We start from the raw sequence: 22,089 nt of genomic DNA, 5'->3' as shown, positions 1-22,089 counted from the left end.
CATTATACAAATGAAAAGTATAATTATCACAGTTCTTTGAAGATTTAACAGTTTTACTCTTTTGATGAGGCTAGTGTATAGAATGCCATGATAGATATCATTTTATATATTCCAGCATACATTGCAGTCTTTGGGGGCATTAAGACATGCATGAATGACACAGATTTGGTATCCAGTAGTGACTGCTCCTTCTACTTTCTCTGGTGGCTCAGACGGTAAAGCGTCTGCCTACAGTGAGGGAAATCCAGGTTCAATCCCTGGGTCGGGAAGATCCCCTGGAGAAGGAAATGGCAACCTACTCCCGGTATTCTTGCCTGGAGAATCCCATGGATGCAGGAGCCTGGTGGGCTACAGTCCATGGGGTCGCAAAGAGTCGGACACGACTGAGCGACTTCGCTTTCACTTTTCACTTTCAGTGATTTTCATCATCTCTTGCATGATAGCTCTAAAATCTGAATCAATAATGATTGTCTGGAAACCAGTAGCCAACAATATTGCAATTTCCAAGGTATTGCCTAGGGGTGCTGAAGGGCTGGCTGTAAGAGAGAGCTTACATGTGATTACAATACATAGAAAAGAAAGAAATTGAATTCCATTAAACCCAGGGGGAGAAGCCCATAGGATATAATCTGATTTGGGGGTTTCCCCCCAAAATTTATTCTTTTCTACAGTAGCACACTAGTAGATCTACCATGACCCAAAAAGAAATAAGGGCTATGGCCACATGTACAGGTCAGCATTTCTGTTTGGCAGTTCCTCCTTGAAGTGACCCCTTTAAGTGTCTGGGCGGTGTCCAGTGTTTACTCTTACAGACAGCGGAGATGAGCGAATTTGTCTTCTTCAGTCAAGGTCTCTCTGCTGAGAATTGGAACAAGGAGACACATTGCCACTTGCCTGTCTTTCAGAAAAATGAGTGCTGTGATAGCACGAATGTCCCGAGAGCTTTGCCTTGATGGAAGTGTATTTTTAATGATATGATTTTGGTACCCAGCCCTCTGTGGATAGCTTGGCATATGTCTTGTCATATTTAAACAGCATTGACTGATAAAGAGGCTGTTAATTGGCAGTTAGTGACTAGGCTGCAAGTCTTTGTTACCCAGCCTTTCAGCAAGCTGATCATTAACTAGGAGGAAGGGTTGGACCCAGAAGATTATTACTGTTATTAAGTGGGAAAAGAAATTAAAATTCTTCAAATTCCTTCTATATGAATCAGATGAGGATTTTAAAAATAGAGGGACAAAAGAGAAAAGATGGCTCATGTTACAATGGAGCCAGCATCTGTTTACAGCCCTGGTCTTTTCCTGTGTCTTGAAGAGCAAATGGTCATGACTATGGGAGAAAGGATGTATTTCCAAAATCTCACTGCTTCATTCTCTACAACCTTACTTGTTGTTGTTCAGTTGTTCATTTGTGTTCAACTCTTTGCAACCCCATGGACTGCAGCATGCCAGGCTTCCCTGTCCTTCACCATCTCTCTGAGTTTGCACTGACTCATGTCCATTGAGTCAATGATTCCAACCAACCATCTCACCCTTTGTCACCCTCTTCTCCTCCTGCCCTCAATCTTTCCTGGCACCAGGGTTTTTTTCCAGTGAGTCAGTTCTTCACATCACTCACTGCTTTGACAGTAATCTAAAATCAGACATTTTAAACTATTCTTCAATGCTTTCCAGAGAATACAGTTCCTAAAATTTTCAGAGGAAATCATTTTGTCTGGATGCCATGCAGTTTCTTAAACAGGCTTTGAATAATTTTTTTTAATGAAAATGTGACTAAAAGCAGTATGATTGCATATCTTATTATATAAAATTGTAATAGTATCATGTGTGTGTTTAGAATTAGCTTTTTTCATAAGTCATATTTTATTGAATATGCTGATTAAGTCTTTAGCACCCACCTTGAGAAAAAAGTGTGAATTCTGATGCAATTCTTGATTCATTCTATGACCTTTGAGACTTTGCCTCTTCAGTAATCTCCTCATCATCTTTCTAATGCAAAAAGAAAATAAAAATGATCTGATGGGGTGCCATGAGTCTTGGCAATTACAACTTCACATGAAAATTGTCTCTTGAAAGAAAAATATTACTCTGCCTTTTAATAAAAGGATACAGTTAAGCCCTCAAACCTCTTGCCTTCAAATATATTAATGTCTTCTATAAAATATGAAAATGGATTCTTGTTTATTTGAAAGAACCAAAGCAAGAGCCAAAAACATTTCTACTCATAAATTGGTTGATGAATATTAACTATTCCCCACATTGGCTCTAACTAATGAAAACAAGAAAATAGTAGGTATGATGTGCTTTTGCTTATTACTCTGTTGATTTAGTCCTGGGTTCTGTTCTATGCCCTTAGTCTTATTGCCTTTTCTCGGTTGCTTGATGCATTAAGGTTTGGAAATGCCCGTGTTTTAGCTAGGGGGCCGGGATTCGTGGGTTTACCTCTTGCCTCTGAAGACTAGAGAAAGCAACTGCGTTGTTTGGAAATCTCTTTAAATTAGGTTTCAAAGGTAGTTGGTTTATTTTTGCACATCTTTTTTTTTTTTCCTTCCAAAGATTAGGACTGGATTTTAGAAGGTTCTTTTAGCTACTTTAAAAAGCGAAATGTATCCCTGTATCAAATAGGACTGAAGGAGATGTGCTGCAGTGTTTGAAGGCAAGAGCATCTGATCTCCAAAGAATCAGAAAATCTCTTCTCTAGTTGTATTTGTAGGTACTTTTTGTTATGTTGCTTTAAAAAAAAAAAAACAAACAGGTAAAGCTCAAATGAGCACAGCGAGGTCCAGATGGTGTTTAAAGCTGCCCAAGTTTCTTTTATGTAACTTTCCCTTCCAAAGTGTGTTCCAGCTGGGAATCTATTGGGCTGTTGAAACTAACTTTGTCCCTTTTATGTTTCTGTTATTCTAACACACATACACACGCGCGCGCGCTCACACACATACAGACCCACACACAGGCGCGAACATGGCCCTTCCAGATGTATGGCATTTCATTGCATGCAATGGGGCTAAAAAGATCTCTGCAGGGCTTTATTAACTGTCTCTCAGGCTAAACATTTTATTCAGTCAAGAATTTTGCAGGGTGAATTTCAAAACAGAGAGCAGGATTCTGACCCACAGACAGGAACTCTTTGTAAGGCACCCACCTTCTCCTGGAGGCCTTTCTTAAGAAGAGGTGGAAGCAAGCATTTCTATTCATCTCAAGTGCATACAGCAAAGGCCTCAGTCAGCTGTGTCCCCAGCAGTGAAAATTAGCTTAGTGTAGCAGTTTCTTTAAATGCCTGGAACATATATTTCTTCTGAAATTAAACAAATAGCATGTGCTAGCTTTTGTGTAAAAAGACCCCTTTGTCAGAGCACTGTTAGTATATATTTGCTTTGACTTATTTGTCAAGAAACAGAGGTGAGTTTTCCTGGAGCCCCCTAACTTTAATACCCAGTTTCTCCACACTCACCCTGTGCTCCAACCAAACCAGATCCGTCTCTTATTCCCATCCCCTCCTCTCTGCTTTCATGTTTCTAGGCATTGATTTGTGCCATCCACGTGGACTGTCTATTCCCACCTTTGCCCACTATTATCCTCTCAAAGCCAAACCTAAAGACCGTCATCTCCATGAATTCCTCCCTGCCATTCCCATCAGCATTTATGACCTGGTCCTCAGAGCCCTTTTCTTCCTTCTTGCCATTATTTAACATTTATCCCAGACACGTTCCTTATGATCAGGTTCTTGAGGACTGAGATCATTTCAGGTGTCTTTTCTCAATTCAAAGGACTCTCTTCCTAGATAAATTCAGTGGATCCCCTTGGCGTCCTTAGCATCATCTGCTGAACAATCTACTTACCTCTTAAAAATGATTGAAACACTGTGAGACTACTGAGTCAATAGCCACTACCCAAGAGCCCTGGTGACCTGAAGGCCAGCTGCATGCCCCTTAGCGGACTCTCCTCTGCCCACAGCACAAAGCAGAGGGAGGCCTGGAACAGACCAAGCTGCCAGTACCCAGCTCCAGTGCTATGACCACTGTCTGTTCTGAGGAATCAGTTCTCCCGCTGCACTGATTGTTAAAAACTGATGTCAAATTTAATATTACTCCTACTGATATTATTACAACCAGTGCGGCACCTACAGGAGACAGTTAAAGCCACATACTGTTTGTGGAGTTGTGTCTCCCATTCACTTCTGCGGAGAACAATCTCGTGCTCTGAATAAGGACTGGGGATCCTTGAGCATTTTCCCAGTATAGCTGCAAAAGTAATAGAATTGCTACCCAAGCTTAAAATACAGCTAGAGCCATAGATATAGCCTATGATAAGTATAGAGATAAACTTGTTTCACTGAGGAGTAACTAGGGAATTAGATTCCATTTGGACCTCTAGGTGATGAACAATTGGAAGCCTATTAAAACTATTTTAAATGCAAGCATTTATTGCCTTTTCCTGTAAGATATAACTTATGTGGGAAAGAGTCTTGCCCAGTGTTTTCCTGGCTATACCGCCTATGAAGATGTTTAAAACCTGAAGTGTATTTATTCTGCATTTAACGATGTTTAGAGACTGCCTTGTGTGTTAATGTGTGCTCTGTGACTAGGACCATATCAATGGTCTCCCCCTGCATGCATTAATGTGTGCGTTGGAGGGTAAACTGTGTTAACGGTGCAGTGTTCAAGGAAGATTTATCTAAGAAAGAACAGTCTGGTGCATTAATGTGAATATTCAAAGATAGATGTTTATCTTAATGGACTCAGAGGTACTTACAAACAGCGTAATTGCTGCAGTCATTTTAGAGGGCATTTATTCAGAGCGATTGCACTTCCTCTTTCTTTTATATAAAGAATTCTACTGAAACGTTTAAGTGACAACAGGACTCGTGTGGCCAAAGAGCCCTAGGTTGGTTTTTCCTGGGCTCTGCTCACTCAAGCCGATTTGGAATGATGAGAAGCAAGACCCAAATCTCTTTGAGGGACACTTACTGGACTTTTTGCAAAAACTAGTCTATTAAAATTTTAAGTTGTCCCAATTTCCAGAATGCTACATGATATTTGACTTACTTTAAGCCTACAGTCCTACAAATAAGGAATTGACTCCTTGGTACGTGGTTGTAGAATGGCAAGATGGGTTCTTTAGGGTCTTGTTTGGACCAAAGGAATACTTTGTATCTTGAAAGCCAATATAGTCTTCCAGAGAAACTCCTGTTCTTGAGGAACAACTTAGAAAGGTATTGCTGTCTCTGACACCTCCAAAGGTGAGAATTAATGATAATCTGACAAGGATGGGGAACAGACCGCCTCTCCATCCCTCTTCCACTCTTCAAACCTGACTCTTGGCTTGCCCAATTCTGTTTAAGTCAGCAGACATTCCCTGAGTATCTCCTTTTCATTGAAAGATCTATTATGCACCTAAGCTCCAGTCCAGTGCGGTAAGAGTCCTGTGGGTGATTTCAAACTAATAATAAATAATATCACAATATTAACAGCACATCACAAAGTAGTAACATCTCTGAGTCACTGATACCTATTTCAAGCCACATAATAATAGCATGAGGTAGATGTCCTCTCAGATTTACAGAAGAGGAAACTGGAAGGCAGAGCCCTTTATAGTCATCCTGGCCTCTCTCCCCAGGGGCCGAACTGATTCTTTCAGACCCCAAACACGATACTCTTTCCTGATATTATAGCTGGTTATAGATGACACCCCTTCCTTCTCTCAAGTAGCAATTAAGCAGAAGGGAATGTAAACCAGATATGCATTAATAAGTCAGAATGTAATAAATATGTTCAGTGAGATTTTAAGAAAGTACTGAGTTATCATGCTAGAGTATTTTATTTTTCAGCCATAGGATCAGGGCAAAGCTGCATGCAAAATGAATTTGGGCTGGGCTCTAAAGAAGGTTATATAGAAGTTTACCAGCTTTAAGTGGAATGAAATGCAAATAGAGCTGGGGAAGCAGTGATAGAAGCCAGAACATTGTCAGGAACTTATCAGACTTGTTTAAGGCCTGGCAAACATTTATTTAATAGTCAGAATGTAGAAGTACTCATGGGACAGATGGTAGCAAATACAGTGCTACAGAGTTACTTTGGGGCCCAGAGGTGGAGGATCTTGAATGAAAAAGATAATTAAGTTTAGACTTTATTTGATAAGCGGTGGGATAGATTTGGACCAGGAGAGTGGCATGTTGAAAGCCTTGTTTTTAATCTAGTGACACTTTGGAGGGTTTGTTGAAGAGACAAGGGGCAGGGGGTCTGGTTAAAGAATCTCAAGATTCATCCAGGTAAGCAGCCAAGCCAGTAGGAATGAAAAGCAGTGTGACATTTAAAATATTAGAGATGGGCTTTCCTGGACATGGTGCCTGGAGGTGTCATGCTGAGCAGGGAAGACTCAAAGATGAGTCTGAGGGTTTGGGCTCCTTCCTGGAAAGCAATGACACGAAAATCAGAGGCAAGAAAGGCAGACGTGGGAGGAACTGATCAGTTCAGTCTGGGATATGTTGATTGCAGATACTCACAAGATTTTCAATTGAAAATATTGCTAAGGTAAAATGTTTCTCTCTCCTTACCCAACATTAGAATGAGCTCTCCTCTTTTGAATCCCTTTTGGAATCTCATCAGACCACAGAATTGGCATATTGAAGAGTACTGTAATTACTATGGCAATTTCCAGGTTCCGATCCTGGATATTATTAAAATGCCCCCCCACCCCCGCCCCGCACCGGTGAGTTGTTGCTTAGTCGCTCAGTCGTGTCCAACTCTGCAACCCCAGGGACTGTAGCCTGCCAGGGCTCCTCTGTCCATGGGGGTTCTCCAGGCAAGAATACTGGAGTGGGTTGCCGTGCCCTCCTCCATGGGATCTTCCCACCCCAGGGATGGAACCCAGGTCTCTCACCTTGCAGGCGGGTTCTTTACCAGCTGAGCCACCAGGGAGCAGAAGCAGAGACCCCCTCACAGGGTGCTCTGCGTCATCTCCATCTCTGGCTATCTGTTCTCTGTGGTTTGCTCTCTCTGTTACGATTGTGTTCAGCCTCTAGTTAGGGCTTCCCTGGTGGCTTAGTGGTAAAGAACCTGCTTGCCAGTGGGTTTGATCGCTGGGTGGGGAAGATCCCCTGGAGAAGGAAATGGCAACCCAGTCCAATTTTCTTGCCTGGGAAATCCCATGGACAGAGAGCCCGGCAGGCTACAGTCCATAGGGTCACAAAAGACTTGGACACAACTTAGCAACTAAACAGCTACAATGAAAACAAACATTTAACCTGAAGTGACTGAAGAGGAGATAAATTTTCTCACTTAACCAGAATTCTGGAGTCTAGAAGGTGGAAAACTGCTTGTTTGGACTCATATCACAGATCTGACAATATATGAGTCAGTTCCTCTGTTCCTTCTCCTGTCTCTTGTGCTTGCCACCTCATGGCTGCTGCAGCTCCAAACATCCCATCCAAACTCAAGGAAGAGGGGAAAGCAGTTGGCCTAGCCAAGTCACCATCTTTTTTTTTTTTTTAATTTAATTTATTTACTTTAATTGGAGGCTAATTACTTTACAATATTGTAATGGTTTTTGCCAGACATTGACATGAATCAGCCATGGGTGTACATGTGAAAGTCATTCTCTTTTATTAGGAATAAGAATAAGCATTTCCTGAACTCCTCAAAGACTTGCTTTATCCTCACTTTGTCCTGATCAATGCCATATGGCCACCACTAGTTGCAAAGGAGGCTTGCTTAGGCTGGTGACATTGCTGCTAGCCCTGGAACGGAGGAAAAGTGGAACAGGTATTGATTATGTCTCCAATACTTGTCTTTGACGATACACGGTAAAATACTTTGAGGGCAGGGATTGTGTTCCCTCAGCCCTCTCCCACCAAGAGCCCCTAGTGGCCTCCTCCTCACCAGGCACTTTTCTGGATATATAGGGGTCTGGAATGGAAAGTGTTTGAGAAACCAACCCTGGTCTAGTATGCTAAGAGTTCCTTTTGTGTTTTTGTTCCTCTGAGCAGCCTTAGGAAAGTAGGAGCTTCTGGAAAAATGTTAAAGAAGCTGTTTTTCAGTAACTTTCAAAAAAAAAGAGAGAGAGAGAGAAGGAAGTGAAAAGATGCCATGCTAGGAGGAAATCTATGCTGCTGCAAAAATAGAATAGGGCTCAAGTGCCTCCTTCAGTAATGAATGCATGAAAAGAAGCTTCTTAAATTATAAATGTGGATTCTCTTGTTTATTGTCCAGTAATCCTGTTCTATTGATTTCTGTTTATTTCCAATCACCTAGAATCAGAAGCTGTGTTGCTTAGAGATCTTGATCCCTAAAAGATTGTCATTAAAGCTACTCTGCTGTATTTTGCCGTTTATTTTCTGCTCGAAGTGATTGAATCAATACAAATACAGACAAAACACTTTTTCCTTTGCTCCCTAGAAGACTAAGGGGGGAAAACCTACAGAAAAGCTAAATAAAGATGCTTGGATAAAAAAGACATCCTGTCAAATGACATATTGATTTCTTTCAAAGAGGCCAAGTGTAAATTAAAAATATTCTTCTGACACAGTTTTTACAGATGCCACTGACTCAGCAGAGTCAGGACTTACTGATTTTCTCTTCTGAGAGGGCCAGGTTGGAAGGGCAGCGCACTCTTCCTAGGACCGGCCATCTCCCCAGGATCTCAGAGGGAAGTCCGCCTCAGGCGGTGCGAGCAGAATTCCCCGGTTCTGTCTGATCCATTCTCGGTTCTGGTTTTGAAACCCACCACTGCCTCTGTCTATGTTCAAAGAGGTAAAAACTTTCCAAAAATTGTGCTAACATGGTTCTATTTTCAGATGGTTGCATTGAAACTCTTCTCAGAATTGGGAAGAAATGGGAATAACCAAGGCATGGGACTTACAATGGGATATTATTCGGAATGTTATTAAACACTGGTCTAGAAAGATCTGGAGGAGAGGAGAGGCAGGAAGCAAGGACCGTAGAGGAGCCGGCCCAGGGTAGGAGCTGTCCCAGTACAGGAGCCATCCTAGCAAGAGTCCTTTCTCCCAAAGTACTGTGGAGAGAATCAGGCTAGTCTTAACCACCCCACAGTCATGAGGCCAGGAGTAAAGGCACAAGTGATCCAGCAGCATAAACTATTTGTTATCATTTGAATTTCTGAAAACCACCTCAGACCTCTTTGGCCTGTTCGAAAACATTTTGCAGAATTGTTCTCAGGGGCAGCTGTGAAATCCACAGGAACCAGTGTAAAGTAAGAAAGAAGGAAGAAATATTAAGGGATGAATTCAATAAAAATGTTGGATTCATTTTAGTCCCACCCAGGAGGGGTCCACAGACTCTTGTGCTTGTGTCAGAGGCTGTCTGTGTAGATGGGGTGGCTGGCACAGGGGTGGACCCACATATGCATCCCATCTGCTTGTGTACATGCTCCCTTCTCCTGTTGAACTTATGAAACACAAATTCAAGAATAAAGTGGTTCAGGATTTCAAGATGGTGAAAGCAGAGCATTAAACCAAACACAAAGTCCTTGCAAGCACAGACCCCTATGTGACTACATAGGTCTCAGGCCTGGTTATGTTTGGTCCCCAGCATTTGGCTGTTGCCTCGTTCCTTTCTCTTCTGCTTAGCTGGCATGCCTCAGTTCATAGTAAGACTGAAAACGGCGAGCCACTGCTGCTTGCTCTGGACTGAATGGCTATGTTATGTCTTTTTTCAGACTTGCTGACCAAAATCTAAGACTGGCTTTGTTCTGTGTCTCCTTGCTATCCTTTAATGTTAGGGCTTATTAAGTCTTCTAAGCTGTGCTCTCAACCTGCCAGAAGGGTCACGTCTCCTGTGTTCAGTGATAAGGTTAAGCAACGAAAAAGAGGGCCAAGAGGAAGATGAGTTCACAAAGAAATATGACTTTACTTTTCCTTGTTTTTTCCCCCAAAACCCATTCCTTCTTCCTGAATTGTAGAGCAAGAAAGAATAAACATGGATAAATGACTCATACCATCAAAACACAGTGATGCTCTCCAGAACCCAGACTATTCAGAATTTCAACATCCATTGACTGAGTGCCTATGTCACTGTGGGTCATGTTAATATTTGGCCTTGGTCCCTCACCCTCTAAAAACAGATGCTTGATTTTGGTATTATCATTAGGATAAAGACCTCAGCTTAGAAATTAATCTCCAACTCAAAAAAAAAAAAAAAGAGAGAGAGAGAAAGGCAAGGGAATAAGATGAGCAAGCAGGAAACATAGGTTAGGTCATTGGAAAGTGAAAGTCTCTCAGTCGTGTCTGACTCTTTGCAACCCCCCTCAGGCTCTTCTGTCCATGGAATTCTCCAGGCAAGAATACTGGCATGTGTAGCCATTCTCTTCTCCAGGGGATCTTCCCAACCCAAGGATCAAACTCAGGTCTCCTGCATTGCAGGCAGATTCTTTACCATCTGAGCCAGCAGGGAAGCCCTAGGTCTTTGGAGCTTGAGCTCCAGTTGTTGGCATTCCTTTGTCATGGTTAGACCCTCCGTACTCCAAACAAGGTTTGTGGTGAAAGCCGGAAGAGTTTACAGAGGAACACAGCCAAGCCTTTCTGATTAGCAGTCCTGGAGAGGGCTGCACCAATAAGAAAAGCATCCATTAAAGCCAGACCTTTGTATGTACATAATCAATAGGCTCTTGATCTAGATTCCTGAAGATGTGTCTGGTTGGGTAGGTGTGGTTTTTTTTTTTTTTTTTCCCCTGCCTTCTAAATAATATGTAATTTCTCTGGGCCAAGAAATAAATTGAAAGGATTTAGAGGGATTTGCTTATCAGTGAAACACCACGTAGCATTACATTCCTCCTGCTTTGGGGAAGGTACATTGAAGTTTGGTTAATCTTCTGTGGTTCAATACTCCTCTTCCCCCTGTCAGGCTGCCTTGAACAACAGATAGATTAATCCCCCTTTACCCACTCTCTTCTCCCTCCTCCCTCTCCTCTCTCTTGATCCACCCTTTTTTTGAGCAGATGGAAGAAAAATCTTAAAACTGAAAAGAAAAAGGAAAAAAAAAAGGAAAAAAAAAAGATATTACATCACATTTATTTATATAATCCTACAGGACTTCAAGGATAGAAATAAAGGACTCCAATCTTTGGCACAATGTTTGGCTGAGCTTAGCTTGGTTTTTTTATACTGTTAATTAAATCTTGAGTCTACAAAGGGATTTCCTTAAAGGTTAATTCATTAGAACAATTTATTATAAATCATGTCATTCTTTATTCTGCTCCAATATGTGTGTGGAGTGGGGCAGGGGGAAGGAGCAATGTGGAGGCTATTGACAGTGGGCAGAGTTTAAAGGGAAGCTGGTGATACCTTGGCTTGGATTCCTATACAATCTACCATCTTTAATGATAATGAATAACTAATAAATGTTTTGCAGTAAATGCCATTGATGAGTCTCATATTAATTTCCAGGTTTGTGTTATAGTTGATGGTTTAGCATCGCTCAGTGTGTTCTCGCTGGGCCTGGCTCCCGTCCTTGCAGTTTGTAAACTCCACGAGGACAGAGACTGGCTCAGTCTAGCCCCTCAGCACAGTGACTGGCACATGATAGGCTGTGGGTCAATGTTTGCTGAGGGAAGACTGATTGAATGAGCAAATACATACATCTATAAAATCGAATAGCCAGAAAACTGAGGGTTTTGTTGGTTTGTTGCTTGCTTCTATTTTTTTATATTCAGTTTTCTGACAGAGCTTAGTTTTAATTAACTAATTTGGTCATGCTGAATTCAATGTCTGTAGCCCAGGGCAATTCTCTTAAAACCTTCTCATTCTAAGGAAATATGAGGCAAGTAAAATATGTGTGTAGTCGTATCTTACTTGGCAAGGGGTTATCTCCAGATAGAGAAAAGAAAGTAATATCTTGAAAAACCACAATGACATGAACTCCAGAAGACTTTTAAAAAATTTAGTGTTGTTCCCGTTATATGTAAAATGGATAACCAACAAGGACCTATTGTATGGCACAGAGAACTCTGCTCAAGGTTATGTGCCAGCCTGGATGGTAGGGAGGTTTGGGGGAGAATGGATGCATGTTTGTGTATCCCTGAGACCCTTTGTTGTTCACCTGAAACTATCACAACACTGTTAAGCAGCTATACCCCAAGACAAAAGAAAAAATTTAAAGTTTGAAAAAAATAAAAGAAAACTCAGTGTGGTTCCAATAAAGATACCTACACAGAGGTGGGGCTCAAGGGTTATTCAGAAAGTGTCCTCTCCAGGCTGAACTTTGTCCTTTTGTTTTCATTTTTCTGAACCTGCCTCATGACATGCCCCTGTCTTTTACACTTGAGTATGCAAGGAGACCCAACCAATCCATTCTGAAGGAGATGAGCCCTGGGATTTCTTTGGAAGGAATGATGCTAAAGCTGAAACTCCAGTACTTTGGCCACCTCATGTGAAGACTTGACTCATTGGAAAAGACTCTGATGCTGGGAGGGATTGGGGGCAGGAGGAGAAGGGGACAAGAGAGGATGAGATGGCTGGATGGCATCACGGACTCGATGGACGTGAGTCTGAGTGAACTCCGGGAGTTGGTGATGGACAGGAAGGCCTGGCGTGCTGCGATTCATGGAGTCGCAGAGTCGGACACGACTGAGCGACTGAACTGAGCTGACTGATGACAAGTTCAAATGCTGTATTTCGGTTTCTCATAATGGTATTGGTTGCTTCTTTTGAAGATGACTATAAAAAGGATGTTAAGAATAAAGTGAGGATATAGGGACTTCTCTGGGGGTCCAGTGGTTGAGACTTTGCCTTCCAGTGCAGAGGGTGTGTGTTTGATCCCTGTTCAGGGAAATAAGATCCCACATGCCTCCTGGCCAAAAAAACCAAAACATTAAACAGAACCAATATTGTAACCTATTCAACAAAGACTTCACAAATGGTCCACATCAAAAAACTCTTTAAAAAATAAAGTGAGGCAGAGGTAATCATGCCCATACAATCTTACCATGCTTTAAGGACTATTTTAGGATTGGGTTTGAACTGAAGGAAGTGGTGGGGTTGATGGTGAAGAAAAGAGGGATGAGATAATCACTTCTAACAAATTTGCCCAAGTTCCAGGGTTTTACCTTTGGTGCAGTCTAAAGTCCTCCAGTAGCTTGTGTGTGTGATGGGGAAGGGGTATGTACTGGCATTGCTCAAAGGTTGAGCTATGCAGTGGCAACAATTTGATGGAGAATAGCTTAGTAAATACATTTAAATTGAGGTGGTCAAAGTTTTCAAATATCATTAAAGATTATTGATTGATCTAGAGTTCTTATTTAATTAAAAGTATCCCAGAGATTCTTTTTTTTTTTTTTAAATAGAGTGAGACCTTCTGTCATATGAGGTACTGAGCTCCAGCTCCATCTCAGAGTGGAAGTATGGAGACAAGAAAACTAAACCACCAAGCATCTGAAGGAATTTAATTCTTTTTAGCATGAAGCAGCTGCAGAGATGTATGGCTGTTTTCTGTGGGACTTCAGAATATTTATGGGCCTTTCTCTTTTCCTTTTTGACTGGAAGAAAAGCGATCATCATTCTTGAGTGCGTTATTTATAATTTCATAAAGCTGTTCTGTGGCAGGACTTATTTTATCTTGCATTTAATCTCGGTCAAATAACCGTGCTTCCAAGGAGCTGGGTGGAAAAAAATGATTATTTCCGCCCCCCCACCCACCACCACCAAATGATTAGCTTATTCTCAGTAAAAGATAAAGAGCTAAAGGCTGGAATTTTGACATCACAAATAGGTACCTGGGCAGTAAGGAGGGAGAAGAGTGAAACTCTCTTAAACTGTTCAGACCATGGCAGCAGATATTTTTCTCAGTGCCAAATAATGGGTAACAATGAAGAATAGTGTAGAACCATCCTTATACTGAGATAAGGTAGAGCCTTTCAGAGTAAATAATTAGAAGCTGGTGATTATAGAAACAATAACTCATTGGTGGAAAATGAAAAGCCAGGCTTGTGAAACTGAGGGAATTGAAAGTAAATATACCTATAAATCTACTTGGGTGGACAGAGTTTTGAGCTTTCTTCTGTCCCAGTTTATTCTAAGGTAATTTCAATAAACATTGGTGGGGCGGGGGGGGCGCGAATATAAATGCAATAAAAAATCTTTCAGGAAAGGAATAAAGAGGGCTCCTGCCAGAGAGATATTTTATTGAAAGTTATTATAATACCTATCTTTAGTTTTATGAGTCCTAATACAAAACCAAGTAATTTCAACATGTGGATTAAAAATATGAAATACATATTTTAAAACTGGGTAGTGTGAATTATTATTTTTAATATAGGACTTGGCTAATATATTGGGACAGAAGTATATTTTCCTCCCCTTGAGAAGGTGAGTAAAGGTCCTTCATCTGCATAGTGGTGGGGGTGGGGGTGCAGACTCAGACCTGTGTTCTGAAACCACGTGTATCCGCTCCCTAAGGAAATGTGACGGATGACACCGGTGAGGTATGGGGAGGGGAAGAAGGAGAGGAGTCTGGGAGGGCAGGATATTAAATTCACACTTATTATCCAAGTTTGCAAGAACAGCGCGATAACTCAGGGAGCTGTCATCCTGTCATCCTAGGACGCCTCTTCACTCTAGTCGTCCTGTACTACTCCTGGGTATACAAATAAACTGTGCTTTTTCATGTCGCTGAGCCTTTGCAAAGACTGTCGATTTCACCTAGGATGCCCTTCTCCTCCCCAAAGCTCTCAGCTTTCCCCTGCTTCACTGCTGCCTGTCCCTGAGGGCTCATTTCCACATCCTCCTTGGCCTAGGAGCTCTCTCTCTTCCCCTGCAATCTGCTCCCTTAGTACCTGCTGCTGACTCTTGTCAAAGCATTCAGTTTGCTCTGTCAGGATTACCCGTTTACCAGACAGGCTCTTCAGAGACTGTGAATTCCCAGGGCGAAAGAACTGCTTTGTCTATCGTTTTATCCCTCCTGGTACAATGCTTGACACATAGGTGTTCAATAGATATTTATTAAATGGCATGAATATTAATAAATGATATATTAAAAATGATACTGCTAATATATACTGTATTAATGTATTATATATAATATAGCAATAAAATATATTAATCAGGTATTAATGAAGGAATGAGTGAATGAATGGAAAAGCACCTTGATGATATAGTTACATATCGCTGAATGTGGATCTAATCACTCGGCCACTGAAAAACAGACCAGGGACTGCTTATGGATCTTCTAGTCTTCCTTGAATGATTTACAGATAATGTTGATATTTGACATATAGGAACCCCAGCATGTAAACACTTTAAGCTTAGCCATTGGGAATTATGAGAGTTTCAGACAATCATTGCGAGGAGAAAAAATGTTAAGATGACACGCAAGGCACCCTGATGAACATTTCTCACACAAGGACACAAATAGAGAAAGTTCCTAAGGCAATACTGCTATTTGGGAAGTGTGAATGGTGGGCAGTTAGAAATAGCAGATGTCTTTAAAATGTCTCTACCCTTGGTTATTATGAGTACTGAAAATTAATATGTGTTAACTGCTTAGCACAAAGCCTGAATATAGCAAGTGTTTAAGTAGTAAATTAATAGGCCTGATTTTAGAGGGTTCAAATATCTTTTTCCTCTCAAGAGTACTAACTGCTCTTCTTTCTAAGGAATTATGAATATTAATGAAAATTGACTGTGATTGTAAGAAAACAGATACACTCACCAACACACACACACACTCTCTCTCTCTCTCACACACACACACATACACACACACACACACATACACACACACAGCCTAGGGCTACTGCATTTTATTTAAGGAAAAAAGTCCATAGTTCCATTCTAAAAACCTGTGATAGGTGTATCCAGAGTCTGTGAAATATTGCAATAGTCAAAGGTACTCCACCACCCATGGGAACCAATAGTTAAAGAAATGTGCCTTTTCTTCCAAGGATAAGAGTCAGACCCTGCATTCACTTATAACTGGGGAAAGGTACAGATAAGAACTATTAAAAGCTCCTAAAAGCCTTGAGTTTTCTGAGAGTAATTTTGAATCAAGTAGACATTACTTTAGGATGTGATCCTAAGGGTATATCCAAAAGACTTTGTTTGTCATTTTTGCTGTTGTTTTCAGGTAGCAGAGACAGAAGTAGTTTTTTTTTTTTTTTTTTTTAATTCCTAAATAAAGTGATCTTAATCCTGCCTTTTGCAAATCAAAGCTTGCTGCCCCTGGCAGAGCAAGCATTTCTGAAACTGCATGGTGTTCTGTGGCAGGCACGGCTGTATCCAATGCCAGGTTCTCCAGATAAACATTGTTTTCCACAATGGGCAAGGAAGGGGTTGAGATATTTGTAATTGCTTTGGGAATTTCAGTGGCTATGGCCATAAATGGTGATGGTGAAGTTTGAGAGACAGAAAGAAAGGGTTGAATTCATATAAGACCCTTGCAGAATGTCAGGACCTACAGCCCTTGGAAACTGATCTCATCTTCCAATAAACTTTTAGTTTCTTGGCATGCTCTTCAGTATATTTTTCTTTATTCAGTCTTCATGGCTGATCCAACCAGAAATGGTGTTTGTATTACTAGTGGAGGTCAGGAATTATCAACAAGGAAGAGCAGTTCTAATGGGGGATAAATCTGTAAAGATAGAATGCAAAGGCAGATAGCAAATCTATGTAAATTAGGAGTAGCGACCAGTTTCCTTGTTCCTGTTGATAGGTTGATTGAGTTAGCTAGTTTTAGTGTTTATTGAGCATGTACCATATGCCAGAAACAGAGTCTCACTTTTAACATTACTTTTAAATCACATGCCCAGGTAATGACAAAAGGCTCTATTCATCCCAGTTTAGAGATAAAAGTAACTGAGGCCTGAAGAGGGGAAGTAACTGGCTCTCCCAACTCACAGACTGTATGTTTAGGAGCTGGGATTTTCCAGCTATACTGTCTAGAGGCAGACCCACTCTTCACTGTCTGTCGTCTCTCGTTCTTAGACACCATGCATAGGAGCTTCTGGCAAAATGTCCTTCTGTTGCCTGGGAGGAACATTGTTCTCATCCATACACATATTAAAAAAAAAAAAATCTCTGGGAAGAGGGGCATGGCCAGTTCACTTCACTGAAAGAAGAGGAGTGAGGATATGGATGAGCATAGGTGTGGGGCCTGCCCTGGGGGTTAGGGGCCCATTGTGGGCACAGAAATGGAGGTAGTGATGGAGAAGGGGAGTAGGGGCTGGGGCCAGTGGCACTCAGACCACAGAGGGGAGAATTTTTGTAGTATTGGAAGAGGCTGGGGGCCTGTTTAAGTGCTGTGGGCCCTTGGCAGGTCACAAGCCATTTCCATATTTAAGAGGAGGCTAAGAGGAAAGTGGGAAATAGTCTTCAACTGCAGAGCCTAGTACTTATCTTAAAAACCAAACAAAAACAAAAAAACAACTTTGCATTGTTTTTTGGCTGATAAAAATTCAGATAGTTTTTACAATGTTAAAGATTCCCCTAATATGTTAACACCTTTTTGGTTTCTCTTGAAGTTTTGCATTCTTTTCGTACATTTGCTCAGTGGCCTTTTTAAACTTTATTACCTGGCCTTCAATTCTTAAGGTAAATTTGCTAGATTTCCATTAACTCAGCAGTTTTCATTCATTTCCAGTGACCAAAGCTAGTTAAGCCCTATATGGGCCATTCTGTAAGGTCCTTATAAACAAGTCACCAACAATTAATTTCCGATTGATTACATGTTAGAAATGTATTCTCAACCTTAAGGAGATTTTTAGGCCATTCTCCCTCAAGTGCTCTTTTCCATAAAATTTTAATATCAGGTATACAGTGTATTTGTTTAAGAACTGTGGGCCCTTGGCAGGTCACAAGCCATTTCCATATTTAAGATCCTCCCCCTTTTGCCCACAACAATTATTGCTGAGTGGTGTCATCCCCATAGAAAATTCATGCCTTAGAACTATCAGTGATTGTGTTATCATTGTTGTTTAGTCACTCAGCCATGTTTGACTCTGTGACCCCATGGACGGCAGCACGTCAGGCTTCCCTGTCCTTCACTGTCTCCCAGAGTTTCCTCAGACTCATGTCCATTGAATCTGTGCTTGCTATCTAACCATCTCATCCTCTGTCGTCCCCTTTTCTTCCTGCCTTTAATCTTTCCCAGCATCAGGGTCTTTTTCCAATGAGTTGGCTCTTTGCATCAGATGGCCAAAGTAGTGGAACTTCAGCTTCAGCATCAGTCCTTCCAATGAATATTCAGAGTTGATTTCCTTTAGCATTGACTGGTTTGATCTCCTTGCAGTCCCAGGGACTCTCAAGAGTCTTTTCTAACATCACAGTTCAAAAACATCAGTTCTCTGGAGCTCAACCTTCGTTATGGTCTAATTCACATCCATATGTGACTACTGGAAAAACCATAGCTGTGACTGTACTTTGCCAGCAAAGTGATGTTTCTGCTTTTCAATACACTGTCTGGGTTTGTCATCGCTATTCTTCCAAGGAGCAACTGTCTTTCAAGTTCACGACTGCAGTGAATCTGCAGCCCAAGAAAATAAAATCTGTCACTGTTTCCACTTTTTCCCCTTCTATTTGCCATGAAGTGGTAGGACTGGATGCCATGTTCTTCTTTTTTTGAATGTTGAGTTTTAAACCAGCTATTTCACTTTCATTCTTATCAAGTCTCTTTAGTTCCTCTTTGCTTTCTGCCGTTAGAATGGTATCATCTGCATGTCTGAGGTTGTTGATATTCCTCCTGGCAATCTGGTTCAAAACTGGTAAATGGGTCCATCAAGATGGTATATTGTCACCCTGCTTCTTTAACGTATATGCAGGGTACATCATGCAAAATGCCAGGCTGGATGAATCACGAGCTGCAATCAGGATTGCCGGGAGAAATGTGGCCTTTCCCTTATATCTACCTTTGCATCTGCACAGTTAATATTTATTCTCTTACCACCTCCTTCCCTAAATGACGGGAAAGGGACCTATACTGGCCCTATCACAGCCAGAAACTCCAGAGAGTGAGCTTATGATCTCTCTGACACGAAGAGTGATACTACAGGATACAAATGCCAGCATCAGTTGCTGGAAGTGAAATGCACATGTCGCTAGTGTCTAATTGAAAATAAAAATAGAATGTTTGCAAAACCTTTTTCTATTAACTATAAGGAGGAGAGCAGGGGTTGAAGTATCTCCTTGACAAGTGTAGAATAAAGATCAAGAACGTGGTTTAAGGCACCTCTCTGCCGCTGTCAATTAAGTGAAATCAATTACCTAATGTGGTTTTTCTACTGTGCTTTGCTGTGTTCAGCAATTCTATGCCTCCTATGTCTATTTCAAGAGGGACATTGTCTGAAAACACTAAGCATATGGGTTGTCATGCGTATTCATTTTCTAGGGCTGCCATAACAAAGGACCACAGACAGAGTGGCTTAAACCAGAGGGATTTATTTTCTCACAGCTCTAGAAGCCGGCATTCTGAAGTCGAGCTGTCAGGGGTCCAGTTTCTTCTGAGGCCTCTCCTCCTGTCTTCTTTCCCCTGTGCCTTCCCGTGGTCTCCCCTCTGTGTGTGTGTGTGTGTGTGTGTGTATGTTTGTGTCACAATCTCTTCTTTTTGTAAGGAGAGCAGTCATGTTGGATTTACTTACCCAAATGACCTCCTTTTAACTTCATTACCTCTTTAAAGACCCCATCTCCAAATACCAGTCACATTCTGAGGTACAAGGGGGTTAGAACTTCAACATACGAATTTGGGAGAGGACACAGTTCGGTCCATAGCATCCTGTAAGAAGGGGACGCAAGAAGCCTACAGGAGCTACAAATGCCAGTTTTAAAGAAGATGTATGTGTTCAGATCTTCACTATGTGTTTTACCAGCTGTGAGTCTTTTAGCAACTCACTTAACCTCTCTGAACTTCAGTTCTCTTTAAAAGTATAATAATTATCCCTGTCCCGAAGGCTCAGTGTGAGAATTGTGTCTAATTAATTAGTAATAACTATAACTAGTAAGCCTGTATATGTGTCTAGCAGAGCATCTGACTTGTAATTGCTTTTCCTCTTGAATATGGCTTGAGACTTCAGTGCCTTAGGAATAATAAGACTAGCAAGTCACTTAATACTATGAACATCAAGAAGTAGAAAGCAATGAGCATTTGTTGAACAAGTGCTATATTTTGAATACTCATGCACAAAAGTTTGGTTTTTAGACAAGAGCTGTAGATTAATGACTGATGGGTTGATTTAAAGAGTATTTATCGTGTGCGTAGTATATACCAGGTACAGAAAGTAGTCTTCTTATTTACTGTCTAGCAAGGGCCCTTCTCACTGACCATGCCCATAGTCCTTTATATTTCTTGCAGCAGCAGTTTCTCTGTCTTTGGGTAATTTCTGCAGGATTCTATAGAAAAAAAAAATTATCGAAAATTGAATTACCACTGTTACAATCAGAAATTTTGTGCTCTCTTCAGATACAGCCTTACCTGTGTCCAGAGGCTGTCTTGTAGTGTCTGTCTGCTGGTCCACATTACTAATTCAGCTAATTGCGGCAATTACACGAAGAAATTGCTGATGGCGAGAGAAGTCATTATGCTATCCCTGAACAGACTGCCTTCCACGGCATTCATTAATTACACCAGCCTATAGATTGGCGACCACCAAATCATACACTTGAGACCGCACACCATATGCACTGAAACTCTCTCCATGCTGCCAAGCGTTTCTGTGTTGGCTTGCTCTCTTGTATCGCCACCATCTGCAATAGCCCTTCTCCTGCCCTTCTGATTCTCAAAATTGAAATTAAAGTCAGGATAGAGTCAGGCTGCAAATGTGATCTACAGGGATGGGATAGGCTTGAGCCTTCTGGAACCACCTTGGGTTACTCAGCTTCCCATGAGACCCACCCAGAGTGTCTGGACCCAGAGCCATCCACAGCTACACAAGTTAAAATTCTCTACCCTACAACATGCCCTCTTTAGAGACGAGAGACAGTAACGATGATGGAGGCAGGACACAATGATAAGTCTTTGGTGCTTTTGTTCATCGGTTTCCTTGTCTCTCTCTCTTCCCCCATCTCATTATTTTTTCTTTGACATGCACAGCCAACATCAGATGACCTCGTTTCATCTGCTGAATGTTCAAGCGATGACGAAGACTTCGTTGAATGTGAGCCGAGTACAGGTAGGTTAGGTCAGTCTTGTTTTGCTTGCTTTATTTTTTCATTTGCAAAAAACAATACATACATATATGTGAATATACATGTGTTTTATATATATTATAGTGTGTTTGTGTGTGTATTTCCTATATCTATATATGTATACAAATACATATATAAATATCACTGTATAGTCGAAAGCATCAAATCCCATGGAAGGAGCCGTAAGACCCCGGGGAAATTTAAAGTCAGTTCCTTGACTAGCTAAAGAAAACTCAATAGGACATAACATTGAGCAGTTAGATACCCAGATTAACCACCAGAAGAAACAGGAAATGTGTAGCAGCCAGTGGCAGCTATGAAATTGACAGAGGGTAAGGGCAGAAGACTTCTATATTGGACTGACATCAAAAACAACAACAACAAAAAACATAAAGCCAAAGTGGAGCCACCAAAGTCATTTAATCCTCATGAACTGTTCTGACTCTTAAGTGGCAAACAAAACAAAACCAAAAAACAACCAAAAAAAAAAAAAATTTTTTTTTCCATGGGATTTCAACAGCAGTTAACATGGTATTATATTTATACTAATTTTGTTCATTGTGTGTTAAGAGAATTTGTGCAACAGTATAGCATAGTAAATACAAAATTAGTACAGAACCATGCCATGTCAACGGCTGTGATGCTTCAAAATGTATCTACTGTGCTGAAGTTGAGAGGACTTTGGCAATTAGCAGCTTCAGTGTGTTCCCCATTTGCACCCAGATACATTTCAATGTTTTATGGTCTTTCTTTATAGTGAGCTATATACAATATAATGTCCAGCAGGCAACTGCAGTCCCTAACTATTTCCTATCAACTTTCCCAAGTCGTCTGTTTTGAGACTTGCTATAAGTTAAAAATTTACATTTATATATATAATAGAGAACAGATATCATCGAATTTCTGTGTATGTTTAATAGCATTTCAAAGCTGGAGTTGGATTAAGATCTTATTTCTTCAAAGGCTAAG

At 41.0% G+C, this 22,089-nt stretch overlaps 1 protein-coding gene across 3 annotated transcripts in view; it reads left to right on the top strand.

Annotated features, from left to right (window-relative positions):
* NRXN3 (neurexin 3) overlaps window positions 1-22,089 on the top strand; it is a 621,447-nt gene that overhangs the window by 534,342 nt on the left and 65,016 nt on the right. For 2 of the 3 annotated variants that reach the window (XM_040225989.1, XM_040225988.1), the window contains exon 6: window positions 21,026-21,104. In XM_040225989.1, the coding sequence (XP_040081923.1) occupies window positions 21,026-21,104 (79 nt within the window). Of the gene's footprint in view, window positions 1-21,025; window positions 21,114-22,089 lie in introns of all 3 variants that reach the window. The other variant, XM_040225990.1, reaches the window with a different exon arrangement.

Source organism: Oryx dammah, unplaced genomic scaffold (genome assembly GCF_014754425.2).
Source record: "Oryx dammah isolate SB20612 unplaced genomic scaffold, SCBI_Odam_1.1 HiC_scaffold_26, whole genome shotgun sequence".
Classification (NCBI taxonomy): domain Eukaryota; kingdom Metazoa; phylum Chordata; class Mammalia; order Artiodactyla; family Bovidae; genus Oryx; species Oryx dammah.
Note: the sequence above shows the minus strand (reverse complement) of the source record. Positions and strands in the feature narration are given on the sequence as shown.